This window comes from Sturnus vulgaris, chromosome 1, assembly GCF_052056855.1.
Source record: "Sturnus vulgaris isolate bStuVul1 chromosome 1, bStuVul1.hap1, whole genome shotgun sequence".
Classification (NCBI taxonomy): domain Eukaryota; kingdom Metazoa; phylum Chordata; class Aves; order Passeriformes; family Sturnidae; genus Sturnus; species Sturnus vulgaris.
Genome location: NC_142243.1, coordinates 127,474,164 through 127,491,494, shown reverse-complemented (window position 1 = coordinate 127,491,494; position 17,331 = coordinate 127,474,164). Strand labels below are relative to the sequence as shown.

Below are 17,331 nucleotides of genomic sequence, written 5' to 3'. Positions count from 1 at the left end.
GAGCCCAGGCCAACAGCCTGGGGTAACCCTTGACCGGAGACAGAGCCCTCTTGGCAGTCCCGCCTTCCACAACCCATCCAAGGGCATCCGAGGGAGCGAAAGGGCAGCGCATCAGCTTTCAAGCTAAGTCGCTCTCGTCTGAAAAAGCGACTCCTCAACATGCCAACACGCAATGACTTCTTTTTTTTCCTTTTTTTTTTTTTTTTTTTTTTTTTTTTTTTTTTTTTTTAAGGATATCCTCCCCGCGGATGAGCGGCTCTTTCCACGCGTAGTGCCAAGATCCATCCTTCCCTCCCCGGCCGCACACACACACGGCACTGGGCGTGTAGCCGGGGCTCTATGTAACCCCCGCGGCACGGCCCGGCCCCGCCACTGCCGCTCCCCGCTCCGCCCGGCCCCGGGCGCTCCGGGGATGCCGCCCGCCCCGGGGGCCGCGCAGCCGCCCGCGCCCGCCGCCGGCCCGCGGGCAGCACCGCCGCGGCGGAGCAGAAAGTGAAAGTACCCGCGGCCGGCGGAGCCCCATGGGAAAGGCACAGCCCGGCCGCCCCGCCGCCGCTCCGGACAGCGCCGCGGCCCCCGCGGGCGGGCGGGCGCCGGGGGGCTGCTGAGCCCGGCCCGGCCCGCGGCCCCTCTCGGCCCCTGCGCGGCTCTCCGCGGGCTGCGGAGTCGTCATGGGCGAGGCGGCGCCGCCACCATGACCGCGGACCCGTCGGCAGCTCCCCGACAGCCTCCCCACGGACCATGTTCCATGGTAAGGAGCGCGTCCCGCACCGCACCGCTCCGCTCCGCAGAAGGCACCCCGCTTCACCTGCCCCGGGCTGGGCTGGGCTGGGCTCCGCCGCGCTGATCCGCACCCCCGGCCGCGCCGGCTCCTCACCTGCTCCTCTGTCTCCGAGCCGTCGGCCCCACCGCCTCGCCCGCTCTGCCGCACGGTGCTTCCCGGTGCCTTTTAAACCCTTGGTGACTGCCAGGGAAATTCCCAGTTTTGCTTTTTTTTTCTCTCCTTTCCCCGTAGAATGAAAGTAAAAGAGTCCGGTTCCCATCACGCCTGCTGCCGGGAAGGGCAGCTCGGGAATGGCAGAGGCAGCAGGACAGCGCGGGGCGGGGGAGGCATTGCTGCGCGCCGGTCCGCGCTGCTCCCGCCGCCCGTGGGCATCTCCCTTCCCGTGGGCACCTGCCTTCCCGTGGGCATCTCCCTTCCTTTGGGGCTCCTACCTCCCGTGGTTATCTGCCTCCCGTGGGCACCTACCTTCCCGTGGGCATCTGCCTCTCGTGGGCATCTCCCTTTCCGTAGGAATCTGCCTTCCTTGGGCATCTGCCTCCCGTGGGCATCTCCTTTCCCATGGGCACCTGCCTTCCCGTGGGCTCCTGCCTCATGTGGGCATCTCCCTTTCCCCGGGCATCTCCCTTCCCGTGGGCATCTCCCTTCCCGTGGGCTCCTGCCTCCTGTGGGCATCTCCCTTCCCTTGGGCATCTGCCTTCCCCTGGGCATCTCCCTTCCCGTGGGCACCTGCTGCCCCGCGGTGTGCCCGGAGCAGGTGCGGCGCAGCGCCGGGGGTGCCTCGCCCCCGGGTGGGAGCGCTCGCCCGCCCGCCCCTCCACACGGGTCCAGCGGGACGGAGGGAACAGGACTGGCAGTGAACCCCAGGATTGCGGGCTGCGACGCGGGGAAGGAAGGGGACAGAGGGAACGGCCCGCCGAGGTTGGAGTGGGTTGTGGGGCACCGGGGCTGCTGCAAGGATCCCGCTGGGTGCCGCCGAGGACGTGCCTCGGGCTGTATGCGCAGGAGGGGATTTTAGCATTAAAAAGCCTAGAGGATTTGTTTTGGCTTGGTTTTAATATGTGGAAATACTGGAGTGTTAGCTCTTCCTGACTTTTCTAGGAGAATTTTTTGGACTTTCCAAATAGATTTAGGAGTTTCTGGGAGTTTACTGGAAAGATGGGTTATTTCCAGTAATACATGCTCTCTCTTTTGAATTGCTGGCCATATGGGGTGCCATAAACTCCCATTCTTTCGAAGTTGCCTAACTTTAAGAAAATCCCTTTCAATTTTCAGTCTACATCTCCTAGAATTTTTTATGACACTTGCCTAATAATTTTCCAGAGGACTCATTTAGGAATGTCTGAAAAGATTTGATCACCATCCTACAGTGGCTCAAGGGACTTAATGAGTGTGCAACACATGACCTGTTTTTATTCTGTAATTTCCCAATTTAAAAAAGATTGGCAATCTCTACAATACAGAGAAAGTAAAAATGAAAAAATTGAAATGACTTTGCATGTTTCACCTTTTCTCTCCACTTGTTGTCAGACAAATCAAGTTTAAAGTGATGGAGTCAGATTGTTTTAATTTAGAGGATTGCTATTTTTGTCCCTAAAAAGCAGTTTGTATTACCTTATTTGCAAACAAGTTTTGCAGTTAATCTTTTGCACTGGAAGTAAGAGGTGCAATGGGAGATTGGAAAAATGTTGCCCTATAACTGAGTTCTTGAATGTTTTTTGTAAATGTCTTTTAAAATACTAAATCTTAGTCCTTCACACTGATAAATCATTCAACAGAGATGTAGTTAGCATGGAGATTTACAAATATAAAGCTCTGTAGAAGCCAAGTGTGTGTACTTGGAGCTTGAAGATCATTGTGGAGTCACCTTACAGAGTTTTTAAATTTACTACATGTAAGATCCGTTTAAGATTTACTTAGCTTATTAGGCTACATTTTTTGAGACATTCACAGACCTCAGTTGATCAGTGTATGAAAAGGTCAGAAAATCGGGTTTTCAACCCAGTAAATTTCCCATTAAAATTTGTCAGGCAGCTTGCCACAAGAGTTCTGTGATTTAGCTTGTACAGGTGAAATTATTCCAGTCCTGTTTCTAGGACAGAGATGCAGCATCACAGCATGTTCACATGCAATCTATCAGACAGAGAAGGCTTCACTAGCCAGGAAAAGCATGTATTCTTCTTTGAGGATTCAGTCAGCTGTGTGTGGTGGGCGTTGGCTGGGATGGGCTGTTAGGACTCTGTTTCTTTGAATGGCAGTGAACACGTGGTGTGACTGTGGTTTTTGCATCGCAGAAGTTTGATGGGTCAATAAGTGTCATTGCTGTTTTCTTATTTGTTCACAATTCCTCTCTAAGTCTGTGATTTACTAGTGACGCCCAAGTCCAGAGGTGCCCATCTCTTGAGTGCTGGACTGGCTGTACCCCACAGCCCATCTTTGCCAGAGAGGAAGGACAGTAGCAGCTGGGACCAGGGCATCCCCTCTTCCTTTCCTTGCTGCTATCCCACAGCTACTCCATATGCAGTTGTTCTTAGTAGTGGAGACGGGCAGAAACACTGTATACTCCTCTAGCAACTTGCTATGACCTTTGCTAGTCCTCCAACATAAATTTCTACTTTTGTTTTTTTTTCCAAAATCTTCAATTTATCCTAGCCAGACTAGCAATAGGCCAGAATCCAATTATTCCTAATCACATATTATCGTGTACTTGGTCTCTATTATCATGTACTCGTACCTTCATTCCCAGTACCTGCAGCCTTCTGTCAGTCTCTTCAGGCTCTTCTGATATTTTGGTCTTTTCTCTCTGCCCATCCTCACAGAACTCATATTTTCCTGCATGTCATGCAAGGACAGAAGACCAGGGGTCAGAGCAAAGGAAGGCGGTCCACTAAAGGGAGAAACAAAGTGAGAGGCAGTGAAGTTTGCTCCAAAAGATTGTAAAAATCTTGCAGAGAAGGTTGTCTTGCTGCTTTATCTCATATTATGGCCAGTAGTAAAGATTTGTACATTTGGTAAGCCTGAAAATGTGTTTAAACACACCTTTGTTATAGACTGTATTGATGGGGATTTGTAGATGTTATCAAAGAAAAAATGGACAGCCAAGACAAGTTTCAGCTGCAGGTTAAGACACTTGAATGTCTCAATATATATGATTAAAATACTCCTCTACATTTGTCCTATGTGGTTATGGTCCCATAAAATTCAATGCTTGCAGTGAACCCTGAAGATGAATTCAGCCCAAGCAGTCACCAAGTAGCTAATCAGCTCAATAGTTGTAGGCTCTTACCCACACTGGCTGAATCATCTTTGGGTATGAGGGAGTTTAGACACCCAAAGAGTGTCTTAATCTGGAGCTGGATCCTTCCCTCTAGCAAAAGGCACAAGTCATTTGGTTGTACAAAGATCCTTTTTAAACCATTTTGACAAATTACAGAATGTATTTCTTAATACAGCACACAATCTGTGATGTTAATACGTACCTAACCATTCTTCCTGTAATCCAGCCTTTTTTAGATCTACATTACCAGTTCTGCCACTGCTCCTTGTTCTGTCTCCAGTGAATGCATCTACTTGTGCAATGGGAAATAGAACTGAAATCCGTGTGAAGTATGAGAATATACTAAGTCACGACATCAATGAGCTGGTAGGTAGTAGCTCTTGGGCTTCCAAAAGATGTTGACTATTTTTAGACGCCAACAATTAATAATAAAAGCTCTAATGTTAAAACATGATAAAAGACCAATTTAAAGTCACAGGTTATGCTGGAATGGTGGTTTTATTTGAGGGCGTGCAACAATTCAGTCTCTTTAAAATCTCCGAAATCTCTGGATAGTGCCTATTTGCATGTACGAATACTGTAATACAGTTTTTTGTGCCTGTGCATCATGTAGTTAGGCACATGTACCATTAGGCCATACATCATATAGTTCATTAAAAGGTACTCTTTTCTAAAGTAATTTCATGACTGCTTCTGTTTGTATGTTTTTATTAAGAGAAGAAAGCATTATACCTGTTATTTGTTCTACTAATTGGAGTTCTTGACTGAAGTTTTATGTTGTCCATTGAATACAAATGCACAAAGGCACAAAATTCATAGGACAGTAAAACCTTCTTTGTATCTTCATAGGTTTCTTTGAACCTATTAGCATATCTTGTTTAGCCAACAAAAATGATCTTTTCTAGATGGCAGCAGAGAAGAACTTAACATTCTCATGTATAAATCTCCTCCATTATGGCTTCATCAGCCACATTTATTACAGCTTTGCAAAATAGTTTCTTAACAGATTACCAATCCATGCCCAAAATTTACCTTTCAATTCTTCTTCACAAATTATTAGCGATTAAATTAATCTGTCAAGAACACTTCCATGGGGAAACACTTAACACAGTTATATTAATAGAGGCATTCCCACAAAAAAAGTGATTTTTCTGACTGTCATTAATGAGAATTCACCATGCTGTTGCAGTCTTAATCTATTTGCATGAAATAGAAATAATATACAGCCTTTTTGCAAGGTTAAAATCAGGAGTCATTGCATTTCTTCACACTTATGGACTACCACCATCCTTCAGAGCATTATGGTAGTGGTTTCCAACCTTTCTCTACCAAGACACATCAACCCTCATCTGGAAACAAAATACCTTTAGGGTCAGGGAATGATCTTTTAACATTTTGATCATGTTATATTGTTTGAGATTATGAAGAAAGATATTTCTCTGCAGATACATGACTTTATCCTGAATGAGGCATCAAATTTGGGGAGAATATTAATGACCACATTAGAATAGATAAATATTCCCTTTAGTTTGCTGTCTTATTTCTGACAATGACAAGTATTCCCTAGAGAAAAAAAATAAACTCTCTTGGTGAGCAGTTAGAAGATAGCTGACCTATAAGAGAAAATGATTTGAAGGAATAACACCCTCTGGGAGGCAGATCCTGCTGCCTTCTGGTGGTGGAGATCCACGAGGTGCATCCCAGCCCCGCTCGAGATGCAGGGTCAGGGAGGCTGGGAGACTGTCCTGGCCTGGATAGGGCAATGCCTTGTCACTGTCCTGCTGTAGGATGGGGCTTGATGCAGTCGGTGCCCCATGGTGCCATCGAGGATTGGAATGGAGAAATACTATTATTCCAGATACAATTTGAAAGTTGTTTTTTCTTTGCTGTTTTGTTTTGGTTTCTAGTTGCAATAAATATTATTGATATTTTTAAGATGTAGGGGTTTATATAAAAGACTGTATGAAAACTAAAAGAGTTACCAAAATAAATACATAAATAAAACCTTCATGAATTATGTTTGTGAAAACTAATGGGAGTGTACTGAGCTTTGAAGCTTTTACTTCCTAGACGGCATACACAAGCAACTACTGTGCAAGTTTCTTCATTTTTTTCTGTCTTTACTTTCCCCTGTTTAAGAGAAATTTTTCTTCTCTATATAATCAGTGTATTGTCACTATAAGTTAACAGCAAATATTGTGTACCTTTCCTGCAACTGCAGAGCCAAAGTCAATAGCTTTCAGTTGCTCAGATATTTGGAGCAGCTATGGGTTTGCTGCAGAGCAGGATAGTGAGGCATATACTAGATCTCTGTAAAAGGTAATTAAATTTTCCTAATGCCTTTTCTGAGGTCAGGGTTTCCTTTAGGTTGGTTTAGACACAGCCAATAAACTGCCTTCAGATGTGGTTACTGAATATTATACTAAAGGTGATCTGAGGAAACTAGAGAGGATGGGAAAATCTCATAGCGGTTAGCAAATGAAGTGACAGATTTATAGTTTTTAGGGTGATTATGCATATATATATATAAATATATGTATATATATATAATTATAAATTCTGGTGCTGTGACTAGAGCAATATCTGTTGTGGTGCAAGAAAAGATGTGCATTAGCTTCCCGATGTTGGTGATTTGGGTTTTTTTACTTTGTATTGTTGTTTTGTGTTTTTTTTTCCTTTGTCATTGAATATTTGACTCTCTAAACTCTTGGTTTTGAAAACACTTTCTGGATAAAGTTCTTTTTATCTTGGGTGAACTTCTGAAATATAGGCAATTTCTGCAGAAAAACTTTAAGAATTAACTGTCTAATGTGCTCATACACATAAAATATAAGTGAAGAGATTTCAAACAGTACTGTTGTGAGCTGCCTTTTTTGAAGCCCTTTGGCTTAACTGGAATGTCTGGATACAGGCTGAAGAAAACAAAGCTTCTGTTGAGTTGGCTTCCATTGTCATCTTGATGACAAGTGTGAAAGTGGAAGGAAAAACTACAAGAGAGAATAAACTATTGATAAAATATTAAGATCAGGCAAAAGACCATGTGATGTTGCTTAGGCCATTTTCTGTTATTACATATGCAAAGTGAATGCTACCATCTGTTTAGAGCTGAGACAAGTATTCATTGTGACAAACATTGACAAGCACTGTATTCAATGTACTCAACATCACAATTCAAATGTAAGATTTAAACATTGCTCTATGTTTCAAAATTTCCAAAGAACAAAGCAATTCAAGAGAACTTAAGATTTAAATTGAACAGATTTGTGTCCATTGCTGGGCTCCCTAGTATGAGAGAAATACGGAGCTACTGGAGAGAGTCCAGCAAAGGGCCCCTAAGATGCTGAAGGGACTGGAGCATCTGTCTGGTGAGGAGAGGCTGAGAGAGCTGGGGCTGTTCAGCCTGGAGAAGAGAAGGCTCAGAGGGATTTCATTAATGTGTAGAAATACCTCAAGTGAGTGGGCAAAGAGTACAGAGCCAGGCTCTTATCAACAGTGCCCAGTGATAGGACCAGGGGCAGTGGGCACACACACCAACACACAGGAGGTTCCTTCTGAGCACCAGGAAAGAGCTTTTTACTGTGAGGGTGACTGAGCACTGACACAGTACTTCCATGTCTAAACATATGTGATATTTTACAGGTAAATATGTCTGCAGAGGATCGTGACAGGTGCTGCAAGAATAAAAAATATGGAAATATCAAAGTGTTTTTCTGCAATGATACTGAGGTAAAATTTAACTTTTTAGAATTTAGAGAAGACAAACCCAAATGAGTTCTTTGTACAGTCCAGGATAAAATAGTGTGATAGGGTAGTATATAGTTTTAAAAGCCAAATCACAATATTTAGGATGGTTTGTTTTTTAAATCTGAAATGATATGATGTGACAAGTAAATTGATATTTTAAGCATTTAAATATTAAGCAATTCCATATCCAAGAAATGTGGGGGTTTTTTTTCCAGCTATGAAGATTCTTCTATATTTTTAATCCAAAACAGACACAACACTTTTCTTTTTGCCAATGGAAGTAAACATTAAAATTTCCCAATCTCTGTTTTTATTTTTCTACAGAAAATTATATTAGCTCAGATTTTCACTTCAGACCTGAAAGCTTTAAAATAGTAGTTTGGGTAAATCTCAAATGCCAGAAAGCACAATTGTCAGCTTTTGCTACAGATTTTATCATTACTTGATAAAAGGCCTGTCTGCAAAAATAATTCGTTTTCATAACTGCATTAATTAATTTGATTACAGCTGTGATTTCTCCCTAATATCCTTATACCACTATTATTACTACTAAAAATTGCTGCTTTAAATATCTCGAAAAGATGGCAGGTAAGTCAGATTAGTTATGTGTTTTGTTGAAAAAGATTTGCACTATGAAAGCAAAAGAAACCAAAAAAGTAATTGATGGAGGGTTTGGGGTGTTTTAAACATAAACCGACATTGCAAAGAAATAACGATGCACAAACTTTTCAGGACATATTTTCCTTGCTCTCTTGACAGGAAATAGAATCACTACAGAGCATGGCGTGCAATATGCTCAGGTTCTATAACAAGCGGAGAATCAGCAAAGCCTTTAGAGAGAAAGCAGCATTCGTCTCTTGTGGGACATTACAAGTTCTACAGTGTAAATGTAGAACTAAAAGAGAAAAGGTGAGTTGCACTCACGTTCAGTGAGTAATAGCTTAACCATTTGCCTTATTTTCTAGAGCTCTTCAATACAGACTATCACATTCACCTCCAGAAGATACAATTGTCTTGCACATGTTCTATGCCAGAGGAAGTTTGCTCTTCCTTATCGCATTTGTCTTGTAATAGACATTAAGCCCAGTGCAAAGACTAAGACAATCATCTGGAAGGCTGTGGTGAAGATATCTGCTCTGGTTCAGAAGTGAAATAGCTGAGTTAATTCTCCAGTGAGAGACAACAATCAGACTTGTGCAAAGAAGGCGTTTAAACTTCTCTAGAGTATAGAGTCAGAGTTGTAACTTCTCACCAACCCTAAGAGTAATGTTTAATTTGGTTTGTTTCAACAAACAATTAGGGTGAGATCCTCTCTTCTCTGTAATCTCTTTGGTCTTTATTTTAACCACGATGTCTCAAATTCAACAAGAACTATTAGGCATGATAATATTTGATTTTTTAGTCTGGCAGAATCTTCTTTTTGAGGTGCCACTTATATGTAGCACAGTGATCTACACATTACTGTAGCAAAGGAAGAGTGTTCTTTTAAGTGTGGCTCAGTGTTACCTATTGAACACAAAAATATTAACCAACATCAAAAAGTCTCCACATAGGCACCAAACAATATAATGCTTAAACAGAGGGATTGAAGGCTTCATTTAACTCTTTATTGTTCTCCTGGAGGTGGAGAGACTTATAATCTGGGACAAGATCTTTAAAGTAATGTTGGTGTCCATATTTTGCTTTGTCACCTCTGGTGAATCCAACATTTGCCTTACTTTAAAGGTGTCTCAGTCATGTCATAGAAGTCAGTGTCACTCTTGCCACCCCTGCCTAACATGATGGATTCCTGGTTTTACTTAAAGACCAATTAAAGTAATTTAGCAAAAATTTATGAGCAGTAATTGAATATGAACACGAACCACATTAGTTTTGTCTGGCTGAGATCCTGAATTCTAGTGCACAGCACCAGCCCCTGGAACTGGTCTGTCTTGTTCCACTAGTCTCAACACATATAGTCAATGTTTGACTCACAATTTAATTGGCTTTATTTTCTCAGTCCTCCAGACAGTGGAGGATAAATTTTTATCTCTAATAGAGGATGTACATGTTCTCAGTTGGACACACTGGTTTCAGGTGTCCTTGCTTGTGCTGAGTTCTCATTCCCATGGGCAGGGTCTCTCCAGTATTCAGCTGCAGTTCTTAGATAACAATACAATCTGTTCTGTTTCAGGTTTGCCTAGAGGTATTTAGTATAGAAGATACAGAGACAGGTGAACAGTCCAAAAAGAAATGTAACCAAGAAGTTTGTGAACTGAAAGAAAATATATCTAGCCTTCGATCCTGCTGGAATAAATTTGAAAAAGTAATTTTCAGGTGATTCCAGGTGAATCCTTCTCTTTTCTTTTGAAGTGGCATTACTTGGTATATTTGCATTTTATATGCATTCTTCAAGTAACCTTGCTCGCTTATATGAACACTTTATGCCAGAATTCTGATGGAAGGCTACTGTACTTTGTTCCTGAAGATGACAGAAATAGCTGAACCAAGCTGCTGAAGTCCAAGAAGTGGAAATAGAAGACCAGCATTTGAAACAAAGAACTCTGCAGAACTCTGTGTCCAACCTTTGTGCTATGGAAACTACTTTGAATTTCTGATTTTTCAAGTAACTTTATAATACTGTCATATGAAAGCAGCCACTTACATGTCTGCTGGAATTTATAAAAACATCTTGGAATCTACAGGTAAAGAAAAGAGTATGAAAAAGTAGCTGGTTTCTTTTTATCTATGCAAAATGCATCAAGGACCAAAAGTAACAATTTACCAAAGCAGCAGCCTATCTTGGATATGTTCTCCTGACACAGAAGTGTTTTCAGTGTGCATCTGATGGGTGTGCTATCTGATTTGGAAAAACAGAGAAAAAGTTGGCTTTTTGAAAAACTTTGGAAGGGTACTGATTTTTGAGAGATGCAGCATGCTTCTGCTGGCTGAAGCACAGGCAAAACTGAATCTTGTGGAAGAAGAAAAAGGAGATGCCTGAATATAAGTTGTTTAGTTGACTGGAAACAGCACTACACTCATGTATTTGATCAATCCAGAGTTAGCTGCAGGAGGAGCTAGAACTCTTTAGCTTCAGATTGTGATTTCTCATATGCAATTATTTTATATAACATGTTTTAAGATGTTAGGCAAAAATGACTTAAAATGTGTGAATATTGTCAGAGAATAATATATTGGCATTTAACTAATAAAGTGCTCGTATTTAATTTTGAATAAATATAAGTATTTTTATAGTTGTTTATTACTCTTTTGCAGTTTACTTTGATATAACTCCTTTGGTAATAAAATATTTGTCTTCTATGAAATTGGGCTGTTCAATTTTTGACTTCCATGACTCCTTTTTCAGTTTTTTTCCAGAGATAGCCAGTTATTCAAAGCACTTCCTGTTTTAAGATATCCATTTCTTAGCTGCTTGTAACCTGCTCAGTTTAGGTAAACATTTCCATACCAGCAATCTACCTTGAACTAAATACTTCAGGAAAGCTTTAGTTAAGCCAGCCTGTTGTTTCCTGGTTTGAAGTAAACTAATATAAACTGTTTTATCTGTGCTAAAAGAATTTTTCCGTGAAACTACTCTGAAAAGGTTTTAGTATTCAGAACAAACACCTGAAAAAGCATGTTATGTGCTTCAAAGAACTGTTTGCTCAGTTGACTGTAAACAGCACTTGCTTTATATATTTGACTGGAATAAGACTGCTGCATTGAATCTGAGAGGGAAGAGATTAAGAGCAAAGCAAGCATGCCATGCTCTCCTGAAATGCACCCTCTCCAATCCCCCTGGTATTTGTGGTGATGATGAGGCAGGAGTGGTAACTTTGTAAACTGTGTCTGAGACTTCCACATATTCTCTTTAGCTCTTCCTGTAAGAGATCACAACTTTAAATTCAAATGCTTTAAAAAACTGAAACCAACCCCAACCCATAAATCTTTTATGGAACAGGGAAAGGAAACATCTCCCAGTATCATATGGCAGATAAAGAGAACATAACCACAATTGTAAGGATGGGAAATCCCTTCTTCTGAAAGATGACCCAGAAGATTGTGGATTCAGTTGGTCCCTGAGACTGAAGAACAGTTGTTTTGATATAGTTTGGAAATTCAGGAACAGTTGAAAACCAGCACTTATTTCCTAATAACCACTTGGCAAGGAAAGGGCAGTGTGAATTAAAGTAAAAATACACAGATGCAAGTATTAGCTACTACAAAACTGAAAGGTCAGTCAGTTTAAGTTACTTAAGCAGCAGTCCACAACTTAAGTCTTGAGAGAAATAAAGCGATTTTCCTTCGAGAAAGACCAAGGGTAGACCTAGAGCAGAAATTTAAATAGTGATTACGAAACTGTGGATTTCTTTTTATTATTTCTCTTAATAAATATCCTGCCTGTCTGATTCTTGTTGCCAAATTTCCTGAGTCACCACTTACACGCAGACACTAACAGCTAAATGCAGTGACTTGTGCTCTTTGGTTTGTTCCTTCCCTTTGAGAACTTGCTCTGGTCTCTTGAACTTACAAATGTGGCACTAAAGTGCTTTTCAGGAATTGGCAAAGGGACGAAAATTGTGCATGGTATTATGACCATCATGCCTACCTCCCTGCCACTTTCATTTAGACATTTATTTATTTATTTAGCCATAGAAAAGAATTATGAGTAGGTCAAAACCATGATTTAGAAGTACATGGAATTTATGGGAAGGTGTCAAGGATAAAAAATTAGGTATTTGAATCAAAAGGATTTTCACAATATTATTGCACGAGGTCCAGATTTGAGACCATTTAAGGAACCTGAAGGTGCACAAGTCCATGGGACCAGATTTAATACATCTGCAGGTTCTGAGGAAACTGGCAGAGGAAGTCACTATCTATGGTATTTGAGAAGTTATGGCAGTCTATAACTGTCCCTTTGGATGGCATCCTGTCATTCTGGTGTCTCAGCTGCACTGCTCAGCTTTGTGTCATCTGCAAACTTGCTCAGGGTGCACTCCATCTCATTGTGTCATTGACGAAGATACTAAAAGAGCACCAAAACAAATGTCCCAAAACAAGAGTCTTGTTACCAGCCTCCACCTGGACACAGAGACACTGACCACAACTTTCCAGCTGTATCCATCCAGTCAATTCCTTTCCCATAGGAAACAGGCCTATACAGTCTACCCTTCAAATCTGTATCTCTCCAAGTAAACTAAAGAGCTTAGTAGAAGGAAGTTTCCCCTAAAAAAAGGAATGTAAAGAGGAATCAATGTCTCTTCATCCATACTTAGGGAAAAAACCAAAATCATCAATCCAAACCCCTATTGTAATTTCTGCTCACATAAATGAACTCCTGAAGAAAAATATAAATTTCTGGGTTTTTTTCTTAATAATTTCATCAACAAAACAGTGCTCTAATGTCAGAAGGAAAACAAACTCAGATCAAGCTTAAGTTTACTATCCCTTTCAGTTTTATTATTAAGAAAAAAAAAAAAGAAAAAAATGAAATACTACAGATGTCACACTGATGGGCTCTACATAAACTAAGTTCTCAGTGTAGTTGGGGAAACAGGAGATACAAAGTTAACTTTATTATAAACAGATCACACTGATTTAAGTATCTGGTTTATTTTTCAAGATGACTTAGGAATTCAAATCACTCAATTAAAAAACCCTATTCTTTATGTACTTGAGATCAGACATTACAATATTTATAAGGCTGAAATTATATTACCTACCTGTATGCTATGTTATGTAAGATAATTTTACATTTGACAAAAAATATTTGCACATCACAAGAAGTTTTATTGGCATATATGCTTTATTGTTAACATGTGGCAAGTCAGCATTAGGTGGAGATTTACATTTATTAATTAAAACAGAACTGACACTTCAAAATAAACTTAATACATGAAATAAGAGGCAAACAAACTGAGGAATTCTGGCAAAAATAAAACCTCACTGGATGGTCACAAACAAATATTTAATGTACTGAGGGACAAGGCAAACATAATAAATGCAATGCTGAAAAAATTTTTCACCTCCAACACATGAATGAACACACCATTTAGAAACATAGAACATTAATAAATAAACTTATAAAGAGAAGCACATTAAATGTCATATGAAGGATGAACACCAAGAGTTAGAGCAATCATACAAAGTTTTGTAACAGTTGTAGTGTACTCAGTACTTTATTGATCCCACCCAAATCCATTCATGGTTCTGCCAGAAAACCAAATTGAAATATAAAACTATGGTAAACCATGCACTTCTGTTTAGAACATGGGTTCAATATTCAGCTATATTAAACTAAGTATTTTATTTGCAGACTCAAATGTTCAAAGTAGGGAAATATAATTTCCCTACTGATTATTTTTGTAAAGAATGAACACTTATTACGAGAAAAATGAAGAAGCTGTTTTCTGGCAAGATGAAGTGGAATGGGACTAAATAGGATTGTCCAGAAACATATATTATTCTGGACTGACACAACACCACAAAATTAAACCCAAAACAAAACAAAAAATGAACTAGTATGCAAGAGTAATCTCTTATACTGTGAATACTGGAACGAAAATATCAACCAAGTAACTACTGAATTCAGCTAATGGAGTCTTTTACCTAACACTTCTTCCAACAACACAGTTAGGTCACTCAAACTTCACTTTAGCAAGTTGGAAAAAAAACAACCAAACCAACCAGCAACAAAACAATCACAAGTTGGAATAAGCTGTACTTGAAAGGCAATAAAGCTATTTTCACCAGTCACTAAAATAAATTTTACCAAAGATGAAAATTCTACCTTCTCATACAACCCATATAACTATTCATAGCTTAGTCAAACTGGATGGAAATTAAATTGAAAAAAGTGCTCTTACTAAACACAAATTTTTCAGCCAAGATAAAAAACACTCATAACACGTTTGTTCTTTGCAGATATACAGTCTATGTGATGGAAACTAGCACTTCTTGTGACCTTTGCAATACATAGATAATACCATCTAATTTTATATGCAGACTATTTACATAGTCTGCCTCAGTGTGCACATACATACAGTACTGCAGTCATACCTCCTTCCACTGACTCGGTAAGCAGGCATCAGGGAAATGCTCTCCCTGCATTTCAGGCACCAGCTCTCAGCTGTGATGGTGAATTAGGAGCTAGTCCCTTGCAGATGGCAGAGAACCTCCATGATGCATAAAGATTGGGTCAGGTGTTCCAACACAATCTGGAGTTCCCATCCTGAGAAGGCACAGGATGTGTGGCTGCACTGGAGTAGCCACTGCTCTGGCACTGCGGGAGAGGCTCAGCGCTGGAGCACCATGGAGAGCTCCCCCTGCCTGATGCCCTCCCAGCCAGGGAACTCTCAACTGGAGCTTTCCCACTCCTGCCAGGGAGTTCAAGGGCTCTTCGAGCCTCTTTGGCAAATCTGAAAAATTATGCCTGTATGTTCCTTTCATAGTTACAACCTGAAATAGGGGTGCTGCACCTCCCTGTGCCCACTTCCTTGCAGTGATGTGTAAGACTAATTATCAATATAAACACATATTCTAATTAGAGATTCCAGTTCTGAAACTACCTAGGGTGGGTATCATGCATAAATATAAACCTGTGTAAGGTACATCATATAGAGATTAAACTTTATGCTATGCTGTTTTTACTATTGAAGCTAGCATTTTTCATAACTCCATTGCACTTTTATCAGCATAGTTCTGATGATCCTGCACTACTTCCTGGCACAGAGAGGTCCTTTGTATAAGAGAAGATCATAAAAGTAGAATGGGAATGCAAACTCCCTCAGGCCAAACATCAAAACCAGCCTCCTCCTTGTTTCTTTAAATGGAATTTTATCTTCCCCCCCGCCCCCTTCTTTAATGAATGGAAGAACCTTAATAAGAACATTAGGAAGATAAAATGGCAGACAGTAAATTTGTCATAGGGTTATACATTGGTATAGGAATCATCACAACAATTGCATCACTAAATGCCACTATAAACAGACAGTGCTAGTTCATGTTTTTTCCTCCCATGAAAACCAAGGCATAAGTGTGTGGAGAAGACTAGGGCAGGAGGGTTTGGATGTAGACTACCAATAAATTAAATTTGGGAACTTCCTGACACATGTAATACACTGAAGACTGAAAATTCAGTCCAACTCCCTGAAATTTTTTTTTCTTTAAATATAACAAATTTTTCCCACATTCAGTTCTTCAGGGACATTATGAAAATCAATCCACTGTTTTGTACAAACATCCACTGAGATGGAATTACAATGATCTGTGCTTGTGATACTTTGAGTAATACAGGCCAGGATTTGTAACATCACAGACTTCAGAAACCTATGTCATTCAGTTACAAAACCAGTTGATAAGCACAAAACATACTGGGCCTCTCAGAAGTCTTACCATACAGCACCCAGCTGCACAGTCAAAAAGAATTTTGTTGTCTGCTTATATTTACTGTGGATTACAACACACATGCATTATCCAGTGTTACTATCAATAGTCAATTATGTTTCATAGAACTTCTTTGTAGGGCCAAATTAAAAGATGAGTTTTAAAAACCTTTCTTTCTGTTCAGGTTAATTCCCTATCTAATCTTCATGATAAATCACGTAAGCATAAATAAAGCAAAAGTTGTGGTACTCAATTTACTAAATGCTGCATTGAAAGCAAAGAATCTCATAAACAGCTCACAAAGCAGAAAATACAGTAACTGTATGAGCATTGATTTGAAATTAGAAAATCTGCCACATACAATTCAAAGGAGAGTCCATATGATTTTTCCTACAGTTACAATAATCCTGGAAAATCTGAAAGGTATTTAGCGCGGTACTAAACATTCCCTTTGTAGAAAGAATTTTTAATAAATGTAAAAACGCATTTTCCAGCAGGAACAACTGCAAATTCATCAGGTAATAGTAAATTTACTATCTGATCAAACCTATTCTGGACTGGTATCTTTGCTGATGGACTCTCAGCTCACAATACTTCAGTCTGCAGATCTCCATGGCCCAAGCCCAGGGCAAGTTTTCCAAAGCAGGCTTATCTATGGAAAGAATGCAGAATTCCAGTTTTTCCAAATACAGACATGAATGTGCCGTAATATGGATCCTAGAATCTAAACTCCAAGAAAATAAACTGGCTAGGATTTCTCAGCTCTAACTATCATTACCAGTCATCCATCATATCATGCTCAGTAACCAGTTTACACCAATTATGAAAAGACATCACTGAATGAAGAATAATTTCTAAAAAAAAAAATTGTATATAAAGTGCAAGACATTCACTGAACTAATTTTAAAGCATCAATAGCTTGTGGCCTGCAACATAACTACATCAAGTCTCTTAAATCACTCATTCTCTTAGACTGGTATGTGCTTTGAAGATACTTTTCTTCAATCACACTTTCTTCCAAATTGGCCCCATTGATAATCACAATATTTGAGAATGCAAGCAATGATTATAATGCTATCATGCTATTTGTGTTAAGTTGTAAGAAAATTAAATTAATTGAAACTACTGGTGTTTGTGAGCTGAAAGTACCAGTTTCTAACAA

General features: G+C 40.1%; 1 protein-coding gene across 2 annotated transcripts; it reads left to right on the top strand.

Annotated features, from left to right (window-relative positions):
* The first annotated feature begins 550 nt into the window (after positions 1-550).
* IL7 (interleukin 7) lies at positions 551-11,107 on the top strand. Of its 2 annotated transcripts, XM_088176570.1 has the most exons (6): positions 551-751; positions 4,285-4,424; positions 7,698-7,784; positions 8,562-8,711; positions 9,976-10,128; positions 10,233-11,107. In XM_088176570.1, the coding sequence occupies exons 1-5, from the start codon at positions 742-744 to the stop codon at positions 10,120-10,122; spliced, it is 534 nt and encodes a 177-aa protein (XP_088032696.1). In that variant the 5' UTR covers positions 551-741; the 3' UTR covers positions 10,123-10,128; positions 10,233-11,107. The 2 variants fall into 2 exon arrangements, with proteins under 2 accessions (XP_088032696.1, XP_014726196.1); XM_014870710.2 differs by having other exon boundaries at positions 554-751; positions 9,976-11,107.
* Positions 11,108-17,331: the final 6,224 nt, after the last annotated feature.